The sequence below is a fragment of the Schistocerca americana genome, chromosome 5 (assembly GCF_021461395.2).
Source record: "Schistocerca americana isolate TAMUIC-IGC-003095 chromosome 5, iqSchAmer2.1, whole genome shotgun sequence".
In the NCBI taxonomy this organism is placed as follows: domain Eukaryota; kingdom Metazoa; phylum Arthropoda; class Insecta; order Orthoptera; family Acrididae; genus Schistocerca; species Schistocerca americana.
The window spans coordinates 229,273,794-229,292,990 of NC_060123.1; the positions used below are offsets into that span (position 1 = coordinate 229,273,794).

General features: G+C 35.8%; 1 protein-coding gene across 1 annotated transcript in view; it reads left to right on the forward strand.

Moving 5' to 3' along the window:
* Window positions 1-18,564, forward strand: part of LOC124615420 (tyrosine-protein kinase Src42A) — a 203,416-nt gene extending 184,852 nt beyond the window's left edge. Inside the window, exons 3-8 of the mRNA XM_047143293.1 lie at window positions 1,952-2,115; window positions 7,041-7,209; window positions 7,415-7,573; window positions 8,687-8,865; window positions 14,399-14,555; window positions 16,504-18,564. Coding sequence (XP_046999249.1) covers window positions 1,952-2,115; window positions 7,041-7,209; window positions 7,415-7,573; window positions 8,687-8,865; window positions 14,399-14,555; window positions 16,504-16,712 — 1,037 coding nt within the window. The 3' untranslated portion in view covers window positions 16,713-18,564. The remainder of the gene's footprint in view (window positions 1-1,951; window positions 2,116-7,040; window positions 7,210-7,414; window positions 7,574-8,686; window positions 8,866-14,398; window positions 14,556-16,503) is intronic.
* Window positions 18,565-19,197: the final 633 nt, after the last annotated feature.

The following is a 19,197-nucleotide window of genomic DNA, read 5'->3' on the forward strand; positions in this document are numbered from 1 at the left end:
TTAACATAAGAGTTTTACTATGTGGGCAGTAAGATGACTGGTGATGACTGAAGCACAGAGGATATAAAATGGATAGTGGAAAAGCAAGAAAAGCATTGCTGAAAATAATGAATTTGTTACCATTGGATATAGATTTAATTGCTAGGAAGTCTGTTCTGAAAGTACATGTCTGTAGTGTAGCCTTGTAGGAAATTGAAACATGAGTGATACACTGTTCAAACAAGAAGAGAATACAAGCTCCTCTAATGTGGAGCTATAGAAGAATGCTGATGATTAGATGGGTAGACAACATAATTAATGAGGTTGTTCTAAATTGAATTGGGGGAAAAGGAAAATTATAGCAAAAGAAGCGATCGGTCATAGGGCTCATCCTGAGGCATCAAGGAATTGTCAGTTTGATAACAATGGGAAGTGTGGGATGTAAAAACTGTAAAGGCAAACAAAGAGATGAATGCAGCAAGCAAGTTCAAATGGATGTGGGTTGTAGTACTTATTCAGAAGTGATGAGGCTTGCACAGGATGGACTGTTGTGAAGAGCTGCATCAGACATGTCTTTGGACTGAAGACTACAGCAGCAGTTGACGAAGTCATTAAAGATGGAGCACAAGAATAGATAGGGTAAGGAAGATACCATGTATTCTTCGAAGGCTCTATGTGAGGGGACTTCAAAAAATAAATCCACATTATTACAGCAGATCAAGTATCTTTTATTGAATGCTGCACACAAATACATAACACTGTTTTTCAGCATAGTCACCAAGTACCTGATAACAATGGAAGGAACATTCTACCAGTCATTAAGGTCTTCGATGATAGAAATCGTCTCATTGGTCATCAACAATGGAAATCTTATTGAGAATCAGTTCCTCAATCGACCAAACAGTGTCATCTGTGGTTGATGTCGACAGTCTTCCTTCTCGATCACCACCACCCATGTGAGTATGCGTGGCTTTGGACACATTGGCCCAATTTCACAATGGCTGGACATGACATTGCATTTTAACCATATACAGCCAGAATTTTATGGTGAATCTGTGCATAATTTAGGTTGTTTGCCCACAAGAATCGTACTGTCCCATGTACTTCAACTCTGGAGTATGTTTCTAGCTGTCGCACAATTTCATTGGCAAAATATGATGCACCTGTTGTCCAGAATTGTGTCTGCAAGATACTCAGAAACATGTACTCTCCTCCGACAATGCACCATTCTTATTGTACAATGCCCTCAGGTTGTGAAGACATGTGTAACTTAGTTTTTGAAGTCCCCTCGCCCCCCACCCTCCACCCTAAGCAATTTAAGAAACCACAGAAAAATGGTCAAATAAGAATGGAATTTGAACTGCATTGCTCGCAGATGTGAGTCATTTGTCTGCCACCTGACACACACACACACACACACACACACACACACACACACACTCTCTCTCTCTCTCTCTCTCTCTCTCTCTCTCTCTCTCTCTCTCTCTCTCTCTCTCTCTCTCTCTCTCTCTCTCTCTTACCACTTTCAGGGCTGATGCTTTTAGAGTTGTTAGAAAGATGTCCTAAATCGTACTATATTAAAAGAATGCTTTTCTCCATCTTATTTTAAATCTGTTAACATATTCTCCTTTCGTAGTGTATTACAAGAGTATTACTATAAAATATTTTCATATAATGAAATATAAATGTTCTGTTTTGTGTAATTAGTGTGACTCTCATGTTACGGTCTGTAAAAACGTGCAAATTTGGTTATCGACTGAGGAGTGTGCCAAAAAGTCTGTATAGTAACTGGTTGTTGTAAATCCCTTCAGAAGCAGTTATTAATCCATAATATTAGAAACAAAGTATGGTTAGGCAGTCAGAAGTTGCTTCTCATTTACTGTAACTGTAAGTGTTGTAATATGAATTGTGCTTACATGAATTTGTAATACATGATGTGATATATATTTTGTTTGGTTTACTCCATTCACAGTAAGGGATGGGGATACTGTTAAGCACTATCGAATAAGGCAACTTGATGAGGGAGGCTTCTTCATCGCTCGTCGCACAGCATTCCGTACTCTGCAAGAGCTTGTAGAACACTACAGTAAGGATGCAGATGGACTGTGTGTGAACCTTAGGAAACCATGCATTCAGGTAAGTAATGTTTTCAAAACCTTTTCCTGCTGCATAGCATTGTGTGGTGCATAAAAATTTATGTGAATTTCAGTAATAATTCTTTAGAAGATTGCTGGCTGTTTTTTTCTTTTTTGTTATAAAAATCATTGCAACAGAAAAAAGTAATCTAACAGGGAAGCTCTTTCTGCAGACATTTTTGTTTATCTTGCTTTTCATCTTAAAATGTTGCTTAAAATGGATCGACCAGTATTTTCAGAATTACTAAGTTTTCAGTGCACTAAGGATTATGTTAGTAATGACTAAGAACTTTATATTTTTGGTTCTCGGTGTGCGGGCTACTAGTGCATGTGTATCTAAAAGTAGAAACATTTACATTGCACTTCTGAGAAATAAAATTATTAAGGCATGTTCGCATATTTTGGTAAGGTATTTGTATGGACTGAGATTGTCTTGTTTTCGTGTGAATTCTTTTGCTTCAGTTGTCTTCATTAATACTGTATTCAAATGGAATACCGTTTATAACTTGATTTTGCGGATGAAAGCTGAAATAAACTTGGCAGTAATTTCTCAGATAATTTGCTTCAGCTGCTTCATTTTCTACCTCGTTTTGCCATAAATACCATTTGCTCCTATGTGATATCTTTATTGCTGTTGTTGAATGAAGTCACCTAGGAGCAGCAGTTCATTGGCATTGCATGTGTTTTTCTAAAATGTAAACTGTTTCTATATTGCAATATTTATTAATGTAAGAACTACCTTAGTCACATGTATTTTGGAAATAATGAAACAGTATATTGTCGAATCATCAGTGCTTCATCCATACCTTTATTTCTGCATTCTGTTTGTCACAAAAATGCAAATAATTTTCTTTACAGAAAGCATGGCTTCTGTACAAGATGTGATAAAGCTCTGTAGACATTTATTTGTAAAAAAAATAGTTAAAGATCAATTGTTAACAGATTTTGAGTGCACATATTTATTCAGTGTCTATATTTTAATTCTAGACACTCTTAGCTCAATCTGCTGGAAAATTAGTGGAACTGAGCAGGCATCATGGAAAGACTGTGGTAAAAATATTTGTCACATGTGTAAAGCTTAGTTTTCACTAACAGTCTTAATATTTGTTTCTTTTTTTTCATTTTATGTAGTTGTTGAGTTACAGGATCTGTTGTTAAACTGATCTAATATTTTGTGTTATATGATAATTTGGTGCCAATGGACCAATTTACTCTTTTGTTTTCTTTACTGCTTCCCCTGCTGGATATTTTGGTAAATCATGGCTATTTATTGTAGCATTGTTACACTCAACAGAATGTTAGGAGTTATTGCGTGTATAATTACTTGCATGTGCTTCTTCTTGCATATATTTATAGCCCATTTTGAGCCAGAATGCAGAATGGAAATGTATGGATGCCTAGGGTGTCAATAAATCACTTGCGTAGAGAAATAAGCACTGTATATATCACATTGCTGCTTTAGCACTTTCTAGAAAAGCATTGTTTTTGTGTATTTCCATACTATAGAATAATTATGTGCCTAAGCATATAGAGGTTATCCACTATTTTTTGCACTATTCTTTGTGTTCGTTAATTTAGTGAACTTGTTCCACATTTGTTGGATTATTTATATGCACATAGAACCATTATACTATGAATGAAAATCATTCCTCAGCTGCATCAGATTCTTTTGTTACTGTTATCCCTCTGTTACATTGCTGTTGTAGTTGAATTCCTTGATGATATGCTTTTTGCTGCTTCATTCTGTATAGAAGTGGAGATATTATAAAGTACTTTTCTTGTAGTGACATTGCAGAAATTTAGTGGCCACATTTTGAATGTTGTGTGTTAATATGTGGCATCAGACACACATTGCTTGATAAAAGTTAGATTTTTCATAAAAAGTTGTTTTGCGGCTTATGCAAAATACTTCTCAGTCCATATTAGATCTGTTTAATGTAGGTATTTGTTACCTTAACTTCATTATTTCATATGTTGTGCCTGGTTGCATTCGTTTGCACTTTCAATTTGTGTGTTGATGGTTAATCACTGTGTCAGAAATATCTTCAGTGCATCAACAATGTACAGAAACAAATACAGTCTGTAATTATGGATTTAAAATAATCTTCATGAATGTCTGTGTCAATACTTACAGCAGTCTCAACATCTTTCTCACTATGGTGAAGACTGCAAAGAATCTTTGTTATAAAGTGCTCAACTAAGACCAAAGTATTCAAGTTATAAAAACCTTTTGCTTGCTTGGTATTTGTTGTTGTTTATGTTTGAATTGCCTTTCCAGTCAGTATGGTTATCTTCCCAATTTCCTTTTTGTTATAAATTTCCAAGCTCAGTTATGTGCAAAGTAAAAATGTTTCTCGAGATTAATGTAGACCCTCTTTCAATTCATCTCAATGTGACAGCAAGTATTTTTGTTGTGCCTTATTAAATTCTGCTTGAAAATGTGTGTGTATGCTGTACTGTTACAATATAACAAGTCAACAAATCAAATTTCATAACAATAGTTAATTTGTGTTATTCATTTTTATTAATGAATACCAAATTCAGAGTGATAAATCCAAAGCTATTAGTTCACCAACATCTGAATGTGTGTTCAGCTTTTCAAGGAAGTTATTTTAGACAGCTGGTGCTGTAAAACATTTAGACTAGTGTATTTTGATTTTTGACTCAACATCACTTTAGAATTAAATTTGATTAACATCTAACTTAATGTGTAAGACACACTTTCGTATGTATTTGAATATTTGCTTGTTCTGTGGTGTTCAACAAGAAACACACACACACACACACACACACACACACACACACACACACACACACACACACACACACACACGCACGCACACAACACATTCACACACTGTATTTCAGTACTTCATGACCTGTGACTTATTGTGATGCTTTGCCACCAGAATTTGTTGCTAGATCGACAGATCATAGTTCTTAGACTTTCTGAATTAGAGGGAACTGAAAACCATTGAGAAAATAAAGAGACAAAAAAGGGAAATAAAAGAGATTTAGTTTTTTGATTCTGTGTTTCGAATTAATTATCTCGTAGAACCACATAAGATTTCAGAACATCTTGCATGTAAACTGAACTAAGCTCATTCCAGTAACTCAGTTGGGAAAATGCCAAATAATTAATATGCTGAAACAACAAAAATGTGTATGCTAGTGTTATCAGTTTTACGTGAAATATGATGACATAATTGGAAACACTAGAATACTGCTGTTACTTGCCACATACATTATATTTTTTTGGTTAGTATGTTTTGTACTTTGAACTTTCATCATCATACTCTTAGCCTGCATTTATGGACGAAGATAACTTGATCTCATCTGTGGTGATTATTTGTATTCACTAGCATGACCACAGTCATAATTCAGTTGTTTATATGATGATCATTTAGTATGTGAAGATCACCTTACAATTACAATGTTCACATTACTGGTACCAGTTCTGGTGATTTACTGCCATCTTCAGATGTGATTAATCCGCTAACAGATTTGTCCTGCTACATGCATTGAGTGATGTGAAATGTGTCAGTGAATTACATCTCATGAAACTTCCTAATAGATTATAACTGTGTGCTGGACGACTGGGACTTGAACGTGGGATCTTTCTAATTGTACGTCATGTCGTAACGTACTTAAAAAATAGTTGAACAAAGATATTTTTCTTTATTTATATGACAGTATGTTTAAATCACTTAAATGTCAAAATGTAGAATTGTAACTAGGTTGATATTGTTCATGTTAAATTTATCTTTTCAGTCATAAACATCTATACCATTGTTATTTACAGAATATAGAAGATTTGAAATATTTAAATTGGTCTGCTTTCTTCAACGCTTTTTGGTCAGTGTTATGGAATTTTCTTTTTCATTGATAAAATTTCAAATTTTTTAGCTGATTTTAATGAAAGGACTTGTTCCTTTGTGTTTTTGCTGTCACAACATTTGAACACTTTCACTGCCACACTTTTGTACATATAATTTCAACTTTTGTCATAATAGAAAGAAATAAAATAAAATAAATTCTGCACTCTGTGACAAATACTGTACACACGTTAAAATAAATTCTGGGTTTCACTTTACTTCAGGAGTGAAATATCTTGTTTTGTGCCTCACTTGATAACATTTTTACAACTTTGTACATGGGGTCGCATTTTAGTAAAGCCGATAATCATCTGATGCAACATTGGTGACAACTGGCTTCTGCCTCAAATTTTTGTGCTACTGAACTTAAACATCTTGATGTCATGTTACCTTGACTTCAAAATATGTTTGTCCCGTTTTTTCTTGAAAAACAGCTTTCAGTGGATTTAAATCGCTAGATAAGACTACTGCAACCAATAGCCATGTTAGATTGTTAAAAAAAAAAGGTCATTCAAGTGCAGAATTTTTGGGGGAAATTTGAGATCTGTGCACATTTAAGTATCTAGTTGAAAAGGACCAAATAAGTGTCAGCTTTTATAATTATGATCATTTGAAAGTAAATTGTGGTTTAACTTCAAAAATTATATTGTGTTTCTAGCAAGATGAGTTTTTTATAAGTTAGTAACTTAATCATAATTTTGTAATTCATTTCATATTACTGTACTTCCTTCAGGTAATGTAAAAATTGAGATAAATTGTCATTTCTTGGATTAGAAAAGACTGCAAGATTACTTAATTGCTGTAGTAAATATTGTGAACTACTTAAAAAATGTGAGCTTTTTGCTAAATGCTGCAGTTTCATGATTTGAATTGCCATATGAAGGAGTCAAGTGTGTCTTGTTGATAAAGTTCTGTTTTTAGAAAGTGTAGAGAACTTGAATGACTTCTGAGTGATAAAAATGTGGTAAAATGCGGTAGTGCCCATTTGTTAATATTGGACTCTCATAATAGTGTCCTGGACTAATTTTGCACTGATGTATTATTGTAACAGGTGGAGAAGCCAGTTACTGGTGGTCTGTCCCACAGCACGCGAGACCAGTGGGAGATAGACCGCTCGTCCCTCAAGTTCGTCCGCAAGTTAGGTCACGGCCAGTTTGGTGAGGTCTGGGAGGGCTTGTGGAACAACACTACCCCTGTAGCCATAAAAACCCTTAAGCCAGGTACACAGAATGAATTTTGAAGAGCACATTTGATAAATTATGTAACTTTCAATTATCTATTTTTATCTTAAGTTGCTGTGTAAGAAGTAAATAAAATAAAAAAAGGATTCAACTGAAGGGTCACTAATGCTCTATATGTAGCTCACGTAAGTCACAATTTTCTCTATTCATATCATGACAACTGATTACAGTAATGGTGTTACAGGAACCATGGATGGGCAAGATTTTATGGCGGAAGCTCATATTATGAAGAAGCTAAGACACAATAAATTAATTCAGCTCTATGCAGTGTGCACATTAGAGGAACCCATATATATTGTCACTGAACTTATGAAGAATGGAAGTTTGCTAGAATATTTGCAAGGTAAATATGTGTGCTATCAATACTTTGTAGTGCAATCTATACATTTACCTGGCTAAAACTGTTTTATAAAGGAATGGGATGTGATAAATGTAAAGTATTTTTTGAAACAGAAGTCAACATGGGGGCTACAATGGTAGTACCTGAATTTGTGTTTGAAAAACATGTACATTATACCAAGGACTTTCTATTTCCTTATTGTCATTTTGTGGTACAAGAAGTACTCAAATATATTAAAGTCTAAGAAATTTGTATTTTTTGTACAGAGTAACAATTAATGAGATCATACAAATGAAAAGTACAAACACATTAATCATATATTCAAATTGTTGCACGTGAGATGTTGCATGCAATGCTTCAGACAATTGTAATCTTATGTCATAGATCTTCATTGATACCTCCTAATTTTCAGTTATTGAAGTTTATCTATTCCTTTGCGATACTAGTTCAGTATCACAATTTTTTGTAACATTTAATGTTTTCCTCAGGAAATGATAAGAGAGAAATTTTGTGAATATGATGGATGTGGAGGATTAGTGTGTGAGTTGTGTAGTTGTCACATTTCATTTCTTGCCACTTTTGAAGGAGTATCATTAAGTGCTGGAAGTATTAACCTGTGGACAAATTTGCATTCAACAGGATTGTAACTTGTTAACAATCATCTTTTCACCAGTTATCAATGAAGTTAGGAAACCTGACATCACAATGGTAATCAGTTAACTTACTGTCAGATGAGAGTTGATATAACACGTTTTGAACTCTCATCACCATCTAGTCACTGTGAAGGATGGTAACAGTTGTAATGTAATGTAATATTATGTTACGTATTTGACATCGCAGTACTCTGCACAAAAAGTGGAACTAATTGGTTACTGGAGAGTAGGATAAAAGTATTCTGCGAAGAGATACGTGTTTGCATGTGAGAAACCCACTTATCTTCACACCACCCTCGTTGCACAGTCAGATGAAACTGTGAAATACTGTAGCCATAACATCCTTACTATGAATTGATAACATTTCATCAACAGTGTTTTTCACTGCATCTAATTTTTAAAGATAATGTCTTGTGAAGTGACAACAAAGAAAAGTTATTGCAAGACGGTATCCTCCTTCCAGGGAAGGGACGCTCTCTGAAGTTGCCACAGCTGATAGATATGGCTGCACAAATAGCAGCAGGAATGGCATACTTGGAATCACAGAACTACATCCATAGGGATTTGGCGGCACGAAATGTTCTGGTTGGTGATGGAAACATCGTTAAAATAGCTGATTTTGGTTTGGCGAGACTCATAAAGGTAATGATGTTTTACTTTTTAAATGGAAGGTTTCCTCTAAATTGGTTTGTAACTTACAGCAAATGCAGATAACAGAATTGCTACATGCTCTCTCATAAAATATTACGTGTGCTTGTGCAGATGTATTGGATTAAGATTTGTCTGTGTGTAATGTCAATGTGTACCCTAACCACATAACACCCAGCTACACAGAAAAAAAAAATGTTTCCAACTGGCTCTAGAGTTAAGTTTTATGTAGTCTACTTACAGGACTGAAACGTAGATTTCTCTGGGTTTCTCTCAGAAATTTTCGTCAGTAACATTGTGTTTGGCTGTTCCGTACCCTGATTTATTAACACAATTGCACATTGAAATTGTTGTAAAATTTTTCCACTCTTGTAGAAACCTTCTGTATTGATTGCTCAGCCCAAGAGGAAAAGCTGATGTTCATTTCAAGTGGTGTTGAATGTGTTGACTGTGCAGTGAGAAAGAACAGACTCATATATGCTTCAATGTTCCTCTTAAATAACTGTACAAATAAATGCATAGATATGAGTGATATCCATGTGCTGCATTTTGTGTAGAATCCAACATTTATACTGATAATAAACCAAGAGGTTTGCTGTTTCAGGCAGTGGTCGAGTCATTTTGAAAATTGCAACAATAGTGGACCAGTATTCGAAGAAAGTTGTTATGAAATAAAATAAATGAATGGAAAATCAAGGATGATAAGGACAGATAGTGACTTGATAGATTGCTATTCATCATATAGCGGAGATGTTGAGTCGCAGACAGGCACAACAAAAAGACTGCTAGGCACAAAGCTTTTGGCCAGAAGGCCTTCTTCTGAAATAGACAACACACACACACACACACACACACACACACACACACACACACACACACACACACCACTGATACATGCATATACAGAAACAAAACTCATCTGCTTTTGAACGGCTGGTTCATTCCTATGTGAAATTATTATTTTTTTTTTTTTCTGTATGATACACTCTTTCTTCTACCTGCTTCATTGAGTATGAGAATTTTCTCCTTACCCTCAGGTACTTGTGCCTCATACTTTAACAACTATAAATATTCTTTTCTGTCAGGTGGTTAATGTTATTGATGTAGGAGTGTGTGTTCTTGGTGTATACAGTCAGCTGAAGGTGCTGGCAACATAACCATTAATTTGGATCCTTTTCAATTCTTGTATTTAAATGCCAGTGATAAGGTGACAGCCTAATGACTGGATGCCCATATGCCTTTGCCAGTTCATTGGTTACATGTATGGGTAACTGTGGTTAATGTGGAGATACTTAATTAAGAAGCACCAACCTTTAAATTATTCATTAAATTCAAAGCTGAAACCAATTATCTCCTACTTTAACATGGCAGGTGTCTTGTTAATAACAGAATGTGTGCTAGAGTGATGAAGAACAGTTGGTGACAGTGTAGGCATGTGGCACAAAATGATTTTTCTCAACTTACTTCATTCAGTAATCCCTGATCAAGAGAATTATATCCATTAAAATATTAGCCCAAAACTGTAAAAAATGAAAACAAAAGTCTTAATGCCCAACAAAAGATCGCACAGGACAAGAAGCTTCTTGAAACTGTGGTATACTGAGAGTGACAAGTGCTATAGTGGCAGTGTTAAGGTCAGTCAATCACATGTGGTTGCTGCATCTACAGCTCTTGTGGCACTGGCTAAATGTATGCTACGCCTTCCTCATGAACCTTACTCAGTACTTCTGTCGTAGCTATTTATCCTAATGTAATTTTGATACGGGCTATAAAATTAAGGTAAGAGGGAAAGAGTGTGTGGGTTTGATTTCAGTTAAGCAATGTGTCATAAAGAGTTGAGCATCATACTATGCACATGAATATCATTAGTGTAGAGACAATGATGTTGATGATGGTTAATGCAGCTGGCAGTGAAGTAGTAAGATATTTGAGGTATCTAAGAAATTCAGAATGAAGTTTCCACACCAAGGTGGATTGTTCACTGTACTAAAACTGCATGCTGACCCAGGACTCATATGTAGTTCGGACAGTTTACCAGGTGTAATAGTTGTCAAAGACAGGTTCAAGGTACCCTGCTGTCACTGATACTTGCGGTTAGCTGAAGTTCTGGGTGGCATGGAGAGTTTCACTGAAGAGGAATGGATGTTGTTGGAGCAAGCTTCTGAGGAACGAGTCGGGTGGAGGAACACCATTGTTGCTGAGTATGTCAGCAAGCTTTTGTGGCCATTCATATTGATAGTGAAACCATCTGAGTTGTTAGGCCGTGCCATGTTCCTCTTAAAACTTCAATCCTTGGTATTTCGATCTTTCTGCTGGGATTCTCCGCAGGATTCCCCTAGTGTTCCTAGGTGGCTGAAAACTATCAACAGACAGTATCACTTTTACATATAAAACAAACAGTAAAACAACACATTAAAAGTATTCACAGCTGACATGTTTGTGAGATTTGGTGTCAAATCTTCAATACTATCATCCAACAAGCAGGTATTATGCAGATCATAGGAAGTAAAATTGTCCCAGACTTGTGCTACCTGCTTCAATTATGCTTGCAGTCATGTAATCCATACATGTTATAAAAATGTATATTGTATGTTCCACGTGTCCTGCAAAACCAGTGGATCAATATCAGCCAATCTTGGTACACATATCACTTACTGTGTGGAAAGAATCACTATGGGGATAAGAAACACCTACCTTTGTAAATGGTGGAGGTGGGGGTGAAAAAGACGTGTAGCTCACATCACATGAATACCTGGACTTTATCCATGCATTATTTCGAAATGAGAGCACTTGATGAGATGCAAAAAACTTTACACATAATTTCAAACCATTTCTCACTGACAACCTGCACAAAATGGATGAAGTTCATCGCTTACTACATTTTCACTGTTCGTACAGTAAAACTTCTGCATCAGGTGTGGCATTTTAATTTATTACTTCATTACTAGTAATTGTATTTGTGACACGTTTTGTAGGCAGTATTCACATACATGACAGAGGGGCCCTGCAAAATGATGTCATTGTTTGACTCATAGTTTAGTAGATGAGTCATAGAGATTGAGCTGTGTGAAAACAAAACTAAAGAGCATAATTTGCTGGAGATATACAAGTGAACTATGTGTTCAAGAAAGTGTGAAATACCTTAAATATGTGTGGAATGTATTTGATATGCAAACCGGTAAAGCCATAGGTAAAAAGCTCCTCCTAAACACCTGGATCGATTTGTGCTAAATTTTGTTCATGTGCTACTTATCTGGAAAGAAATACTGTGGGGTAAAAACCAAAATCTTCTATTGGGGTGGGGGTGATATTGTGGAGAGAGAAGGGTTGAGGAGAATATCGACAGTCAGTGGGGGGGGGGGGGGGAAGGAGGAGATGGACAGAGACAAGGGGAAGGAGATAGAGAGGGAGGGGGAGACTGATAGAGGGGGAAGGAGCAGCTGGATAGAGAGAGAAGGAAGGAGCAGATGGATAGTGTGTGGGGAAGGGGAAGAGATGGACTAATAGAAGATTGGAATAAATACATAAGCAGGCAACACTAGGTACTCAGCTACTTTTAAATATAAGGGAGAAATTTATGAGCAATGTGACTGGGATTCTTGGGCTCACCTTTGTTGCATGTAGCAATTATCATTTTTGTAGCGCATTTCAAACAGAAGGCATTAAGCTAAGCAGAACCAAAACTATCTTGCTGGCTCCTCTATATAGATGACAGATTTGCTGCACGACCACACAACAGTGACAAGCTTTGTAAATTCCAGAATTTTCTATACAACATTCATCTAAAAATCAGCTTTATCATTGAGTCAGAGAGTGATGTCAGCCTCCATTTCTTAATTTTTTTGATCAATATAAGACACAATATTCTAGGACACAGATTTATAGAAAAGCTACACCATCCAGCCAAGAAGCAAGCCATTCTGAACACTGTCTTTACGTGTAGTCCGCATCAGTGACAGATACAGCTTGTGACTGGCGCCAGATTTCCTTAGGGAAATGTTAAAAAGATGGCCAATGAATATCATGACCTTTATATAAATAAGCCCATAAAATGAAGTGGTAATAACAACATTGCAAACAAGAACAGCATATGCAGAATATTTTGTAGGAATTGTGTAAGGGCTATACTTTTCAGTCAACACATGATAAGACTTCATCGATCTACAACAAGATTACCTGAACACCTGGAAGTGCAGTAACAAAATACATCAAAGAGCATGAACACCACACATTTTTCAGACAAAATATAAAATCAGTGATAGCGGAGCTCCGAGGAGAATGTGAACCAGTTTTAATTTTAAGAACATAAATGCTAGCCAGAGAATATAACATGTACAGAAGGAAAGTCAACAAAGCAGTTGCAATATTGAAGCAAGAGTACAGTTTCAACAGAGATTATGGCTACAGGCTTCTGTCTTTTTATCTACCCACTAACACAGAAAACCACTCGGCAATAGTGAGTGAGGAATAGAAACAGCTACCAGGAAGGGGAAAAGAAAAACTGAAGTGGCACAATAGCAATAATACTTTGAATTCATTTAATCCAATGATGATGGCCCAACAATAGCAGCCTGAAGATTTTTACATTGTTACTCCACTTCTTTGGAAAACGGCTGGGAAACAGCATTTTATAAGTGAACAAAAGTGTCCTTCGACTGTGTTTGGCTTTTCAGGAACACCAGAAGAATCCTGAAGAAGAACCCAACAGAGGTATTGAATCATTAAGCATTGAAGAAGTTTTAACAGGAATATGACATAACCTAACTTTAAGGAAGGAGTAAATTCTATTTTGTTAGATGATAATCGGTAATTTTATGTATTCTTTTAGTAGCTTGAAGGAAGATACTGTCCAGGAGAACTTGAAAGACCGGCAGTCAAGAAATTTTGTGTGGTGATGGACGGTAATCAAAATGGGGAGTTTTGTGTTGCTGGAGTTGTCATGCTGGGCTGATTATGAACACCATTTTTACAGATTAGAAGTATTCACAGCACTTTATTTTCTGCTTGGAAAAACTAGGATGAAGCATTGTCCTCATGAGAGAGGGAATTCAGGGCTGGGGAACTTGTTTCCAAGGAATCCAGAAAGAGAGATAGGTAATTGTAAGAGGGGGCTAATAGACGTTGCTCAAAATATTGTGATAAGAGAGGTGTGAAAATTGGACTAAATACATTATGTATTGTACATTTGTGTATTTTATTCTTCTATATTACGACACTGTTTTCTTATGACTTAAAATCCTAAGTAACTAGACTCTCAGTTAAAATATCTGTCATAGTATTTTTCCTCGTTAATCTTATGGCATTATTTGCAAAGAAATGATCTTTGTCTCTGAAAACTTGAGGTTAATCTGCAGGTGTTTTGAGTTGCCCTTGATTGTGCTAATGCAAGTAGTAATATTCAATGTCTTTTCTAAGTGACATATTTTTATGCAAAACATGAATTTATTTTTTCTGTTCAACAAATTTGCTTTTAGTGATATACCTTTACTTATATGGCTAATGTTTTGAAAACCTCTTTGATGTGCAGGAGGATGAGTATGAAGCTCGTGTTGGTGCCAGGTTTCCAATTAAGTGGACTGCTCCAGAAGCTGCCAATTACAGCAAGTTTTCTATAAAGTCTGATGTCTGGTCATTCGGTATACTTCTCACTGAGTTAGTCACCTATGGTCGTATCCCATATCCAGGTATGTGCATAAAGGAGTTACACATGTACACAGAATCGTAAGACTAACTTTATATTTTATCTTCTTCAGTTTTTATTCACCTTTTACTTTTTGTGGGGGTTGACATCAGTTTTCATCTTTCACGTGGTTGTGTGTGAACACATTGTTGCTAACTGCATTCAGTGTGTGAGCATTTAAAAATGCTTGCCAGTGAAGTTTAATGGGAAGAAATGCAGGAACTACAAAAATTTATGAATGGAACAAGGTTAATTTTAAGAAACAGTAAAGAGCATGGAAGCAATACAACATTTATACATGGTGGTTCACAAATTAACAGGGCAGTTTTTTCCTAAACTTAGAACTAGATTTTGACAAGGGATGGATTATTAATTGCTATTAATCAGTTAATCATAATTATTCTTGTGGTCATTATAGTATACCACTATTTCTTTCACATAAATTAATTTTACACAATTGATTGTCCTTACAATTAATTATTTATATTTGCCTTTTTTGTTTTAAAGCTTATTGAGTGTTGACTTAAGGCCTATAACTTGACTAGGAAAAGAAGTGTGACTGTCCCATATATGCTAATCGTGTAATGTTCTCACAAATTTGAACATGTTGTGCTGACTGCACTCTGTTTATGGTGCTGCCAACATCTTAAGTAGTGTGATGAAGTCTTTTGTGTGTGTCAGTTCAGAAATAAATAACATAACAAGTGTGTGTGAACCCATCTGTCTCTGTGATGTGCTTTCACCAATCCTTGAAGCTTGTGTAACTTATGACATAGTAGCGGACTGGTTTGCCTATGACATAGTTGCTGATTGGTATGAGGCACACAAACCTAAGAGTTTTCACTGCTGGAGGGAAATAAGTAAACATTCTCCCTTTCATCTCTTCAGTAATGTCAGTCTTTCTCTGCTCCCCGCCTGCCTATAGGCCAGTTGGACTTCTGTCCATAACCAAGCTCTGTTGTTGTGATATCGTTACTTTAATTTTTGCAGAACAAACAATCTATCCTAAAAAATAATTTTAGGAGGAAATAAAAATAAACAGTACATAACAGTTAATCGAATAATCAATTACGAAGACACAGGTAATCAGTATGATTAATTTATCCATTTAATCATTTGAAAAAGCTAATTAATGGACTTTTAATTATAAATGCCCATCCCTAGATTTGTCTTCTAGTCTCATACCCAAGTTTAATTTGATCATTAAAGCCTTTTTGATATAATCTAGTATTGGCAGTCAATGGTATAATAAGAATTGCCTGATTTGAAATTTGTGAAATTAATGAAGAAACTGGTGGACATGTAATACTTTGTATTGGTGTCATGTTGTTGAGTGTTGACTCGATGTATATAACTTAATCATGGAAAGAAGTCAGACTGTCCCACAATACTTATTGTATAACATCGACACATGTTTGAACATTTTGTGTCAACTGTATTCTGTTTATGATTGCTGCCAACATCTTAAGTGGTGTCGTGAAGTATTTCTGTATTAGAATGGAAAATTCGTGATTGAATGTGAATAGATTGCTGCTCACCACACAGACGAGGTGTTGTTGAGTTGCAGACAGGCCAGTGAAAAGACTGTTAAACATTTAAGCTTTTGGACAAAATGTACTTCTTTGAAAATAAAACACAAACTTATGCACACACACACACACACACACACACACACACACACACACACACACACACACACACACACACGTTGCTGTGGGTCTGATCCCGAATTGTGCTTCTGTGAACACAAGTGTTTTCTAATTTCCAAAGAAGGACTTTTTGTCCGCAAGCTTAAATGCTGGGCAATCTTTCCATTATGCCTGTCTGTGAGTCAATGCCTCCTCAATAATTGTGCTTAATGTATCTAGTTTTGTCTAGCAATGAGTCTCACGTTCATTTTTATTGAAAAAAGAACATTACAATGTATAATTATATATTGTGTGTGTTTTCAGGTATGACAAATGCAGAAGTTCTTCATCAAGTAGAACATGGGTATCGAATGCCATGTCCTCCTGGTTGCCCAAATAGCCTGTATGAGATAATGTTGGAATGCTGGCATAAGGATCCAATGAAACGCCCTACATTTGAAACGTTGCAGTGGAAACTGGAAGACTTCTTTACAATGGAAGGTTCAGAGTACAAGGAAGCTTCGGCATACTGAGAATGCGCCCACCTCCCGGAATGGCCACTGCACACTCTGCCACGGAGGGTTCCGCACATGCACTTTTTGTCTCCCCCTGTCTGAATGCTGTGGAAAACGTTTCGGGTTTGGTGGTTAAAGAATAGAAATGCTTCCATCTAACGTTGGGCTCTGCCAGAGGTCGGTTGTACCTCTGTCAGTTGTAAATTAGAGAATGAGAGACTTGACTTGTTGGTATAGGAATGAGAATATATTGCTGGTTACTTCAAAAGTAAAGCTCCATAAAATCCGTGCTCATCGAGGCTTTTGAAATCTCTTAAACTTAGTATTTTGGTCATCACTAAATGTGAAATATATTTCGTTAAAAGTACCTTTCAATTGGCATGAAATGTGGAGCATTGAACTTTACGGTGTAAACAGTTATCTGCTGCAAAAAGTAAATGTAGGCTCCTCAGCTGACTTGCAGTATTAAACCTACAAAAGTGAGTGCAGTACAGTCAGGCAGTACCAGCTGAAGTGTCAGAGTATTCAGGAGCAAAAAAGTTATTTGTTCACAGCCAAACATATTGAATAGTGGAGTATTTATTTACTTAAGCACACACACTTCATGAAAGACTGCCTAATATATAGCTTTTATGTATTTTTCTCGTGTCTGCAACAACCTTGTTTTGTGTCGCTTCCTTTGGAAAATTATCAAGTTCTCATGTTTTGATTTAAACATTGTGACTTGATTCTATGGTGGGAATGTTGCTTGATTAAATAGTGCTGAAGTGAAAAATGAAAACAGTTCCATTAACAAGCATTCCCTCACTCATTATTTTAGATGTTACTTGGAATTGTGAATCGATAAAATGTAAAAAAATATCATGTCATATTTAGATAGTACATATGTTTGAAATGCTCATACTCCTATATTGTTAAGGATGTGTAATTATGCAATGTAAATATTATTTTTATAAACTAGTTGCCCATCTTTAGGGCTTATAGAACTGAGACATTATTTCTTTAATTTTTTATAAGCCACAGAACTTACTTGTGGAAGCCTAATCACAGTAATAGTTGTGTTTATTATATAGTTTACAGCAGAGATGAATTACATCACTGTATTCAAATTTTACGATTTGTTTTTTATTCAGTTGTAAAATATTTGTGTGATTTGCTAGCTGTACAATTCCATTCTTGTTTCATTTTAACAAGCAAATCTTCTGATTTCCTTTTCTACAATGCATGCATAGGTATGCATGTTACAAAGAACAAAGTTCACTGTTGAGAAATATTTGTTTAATAGCAGACACTGACTGTTGAGCAGATTCTATTTTTCTGGAACAAACCAAAGTAGTGATCGGTAGGTACCTTACCTCTCTCTCTCTCTCTCTCTCTCTCTCTCTCTCTCTCTCTCTCTCTCTCTATCTCCCTCTCTCTCTCCCCCTGCTAACCCTCTGTGCTTGTTTTATGTCAGTATCATGTTCATTAGCCTCAGTGGGTACAAAGACTTAATGCACACTTTCGCACAAAGAGTTTTCTGGAAAGTTTACATTTTGGATTATTCATTGAACATTGATTGACTTGGTCCCTGTTGTGAAATTATTGTGTGTGTGTGTTCGGCAGTGAAGATGTATTAGTAGAAATGTTTTCCATTTTATAAAGTAACCCTGTATAAGCTTGCAAAAATTTATGCAGTGTTTTACAACTTTTAAAATCTCAGATTAGCCTATTTGATTTATTTTACTTGCATTTAATTCAAGTATCTTTTTTGTACAAAATTTATGTGGATGTTTCCTAAAAATAAAATTATCGATTCAAAAGTGCTTGTTATATATTAGCTGTATGACAGTGTAATTGTATGAAGAAACATAAATCTATTACAAATGTTGTTTCTTTTCTTGTTCATTACTCACCACCATTAATTATATGCTGTTAGTAAGAAATCTTTACTCAGAAAAGAATAATTGAAATTGATATACAATTTAATAGCACTGAATTTTGATCAAGTGGCTGTAAATCCCAAAACAGACTCCCGTAAAAAGACTTCCTGTATTTGGAGAGTCCACTGCCACTGTGTGAGTTTTGTTGGGGATACTGATGCTGGAGGAGTATCGATCGATAGTGGTGTACATGTCAGTTTCAGTAGGCGCAATGGCTTGGCTAGGTAAACATCGTGTGTTTGCTGTGGAGGAGTATATATGTAATGGTGGTTCTGTGGTTACTACTCAGTGACCATGCAGCATTTGGTTTGAACTTGATCAGCATGAGTCTGTACCTGAAAGAAAATCTAGTAGAGCTTAGGAATCAGATTTTAAATCATCAGGTTATACACTGAAAAGAAAATCTACTGGCTGACCTCGGACTGTAACAACTCTGAAAAATTTGGTGTGTTTGAGAGCATCCATCCAGCAAGCTTCAAAATGTTCAGGGCTTAAACATGCAGTTGTCCTGGAGTTATGTAATTGGGATCCTCCACAGAGATCATCATAGGCACCCCTACAAAATTATTGTTCTCCAAGAA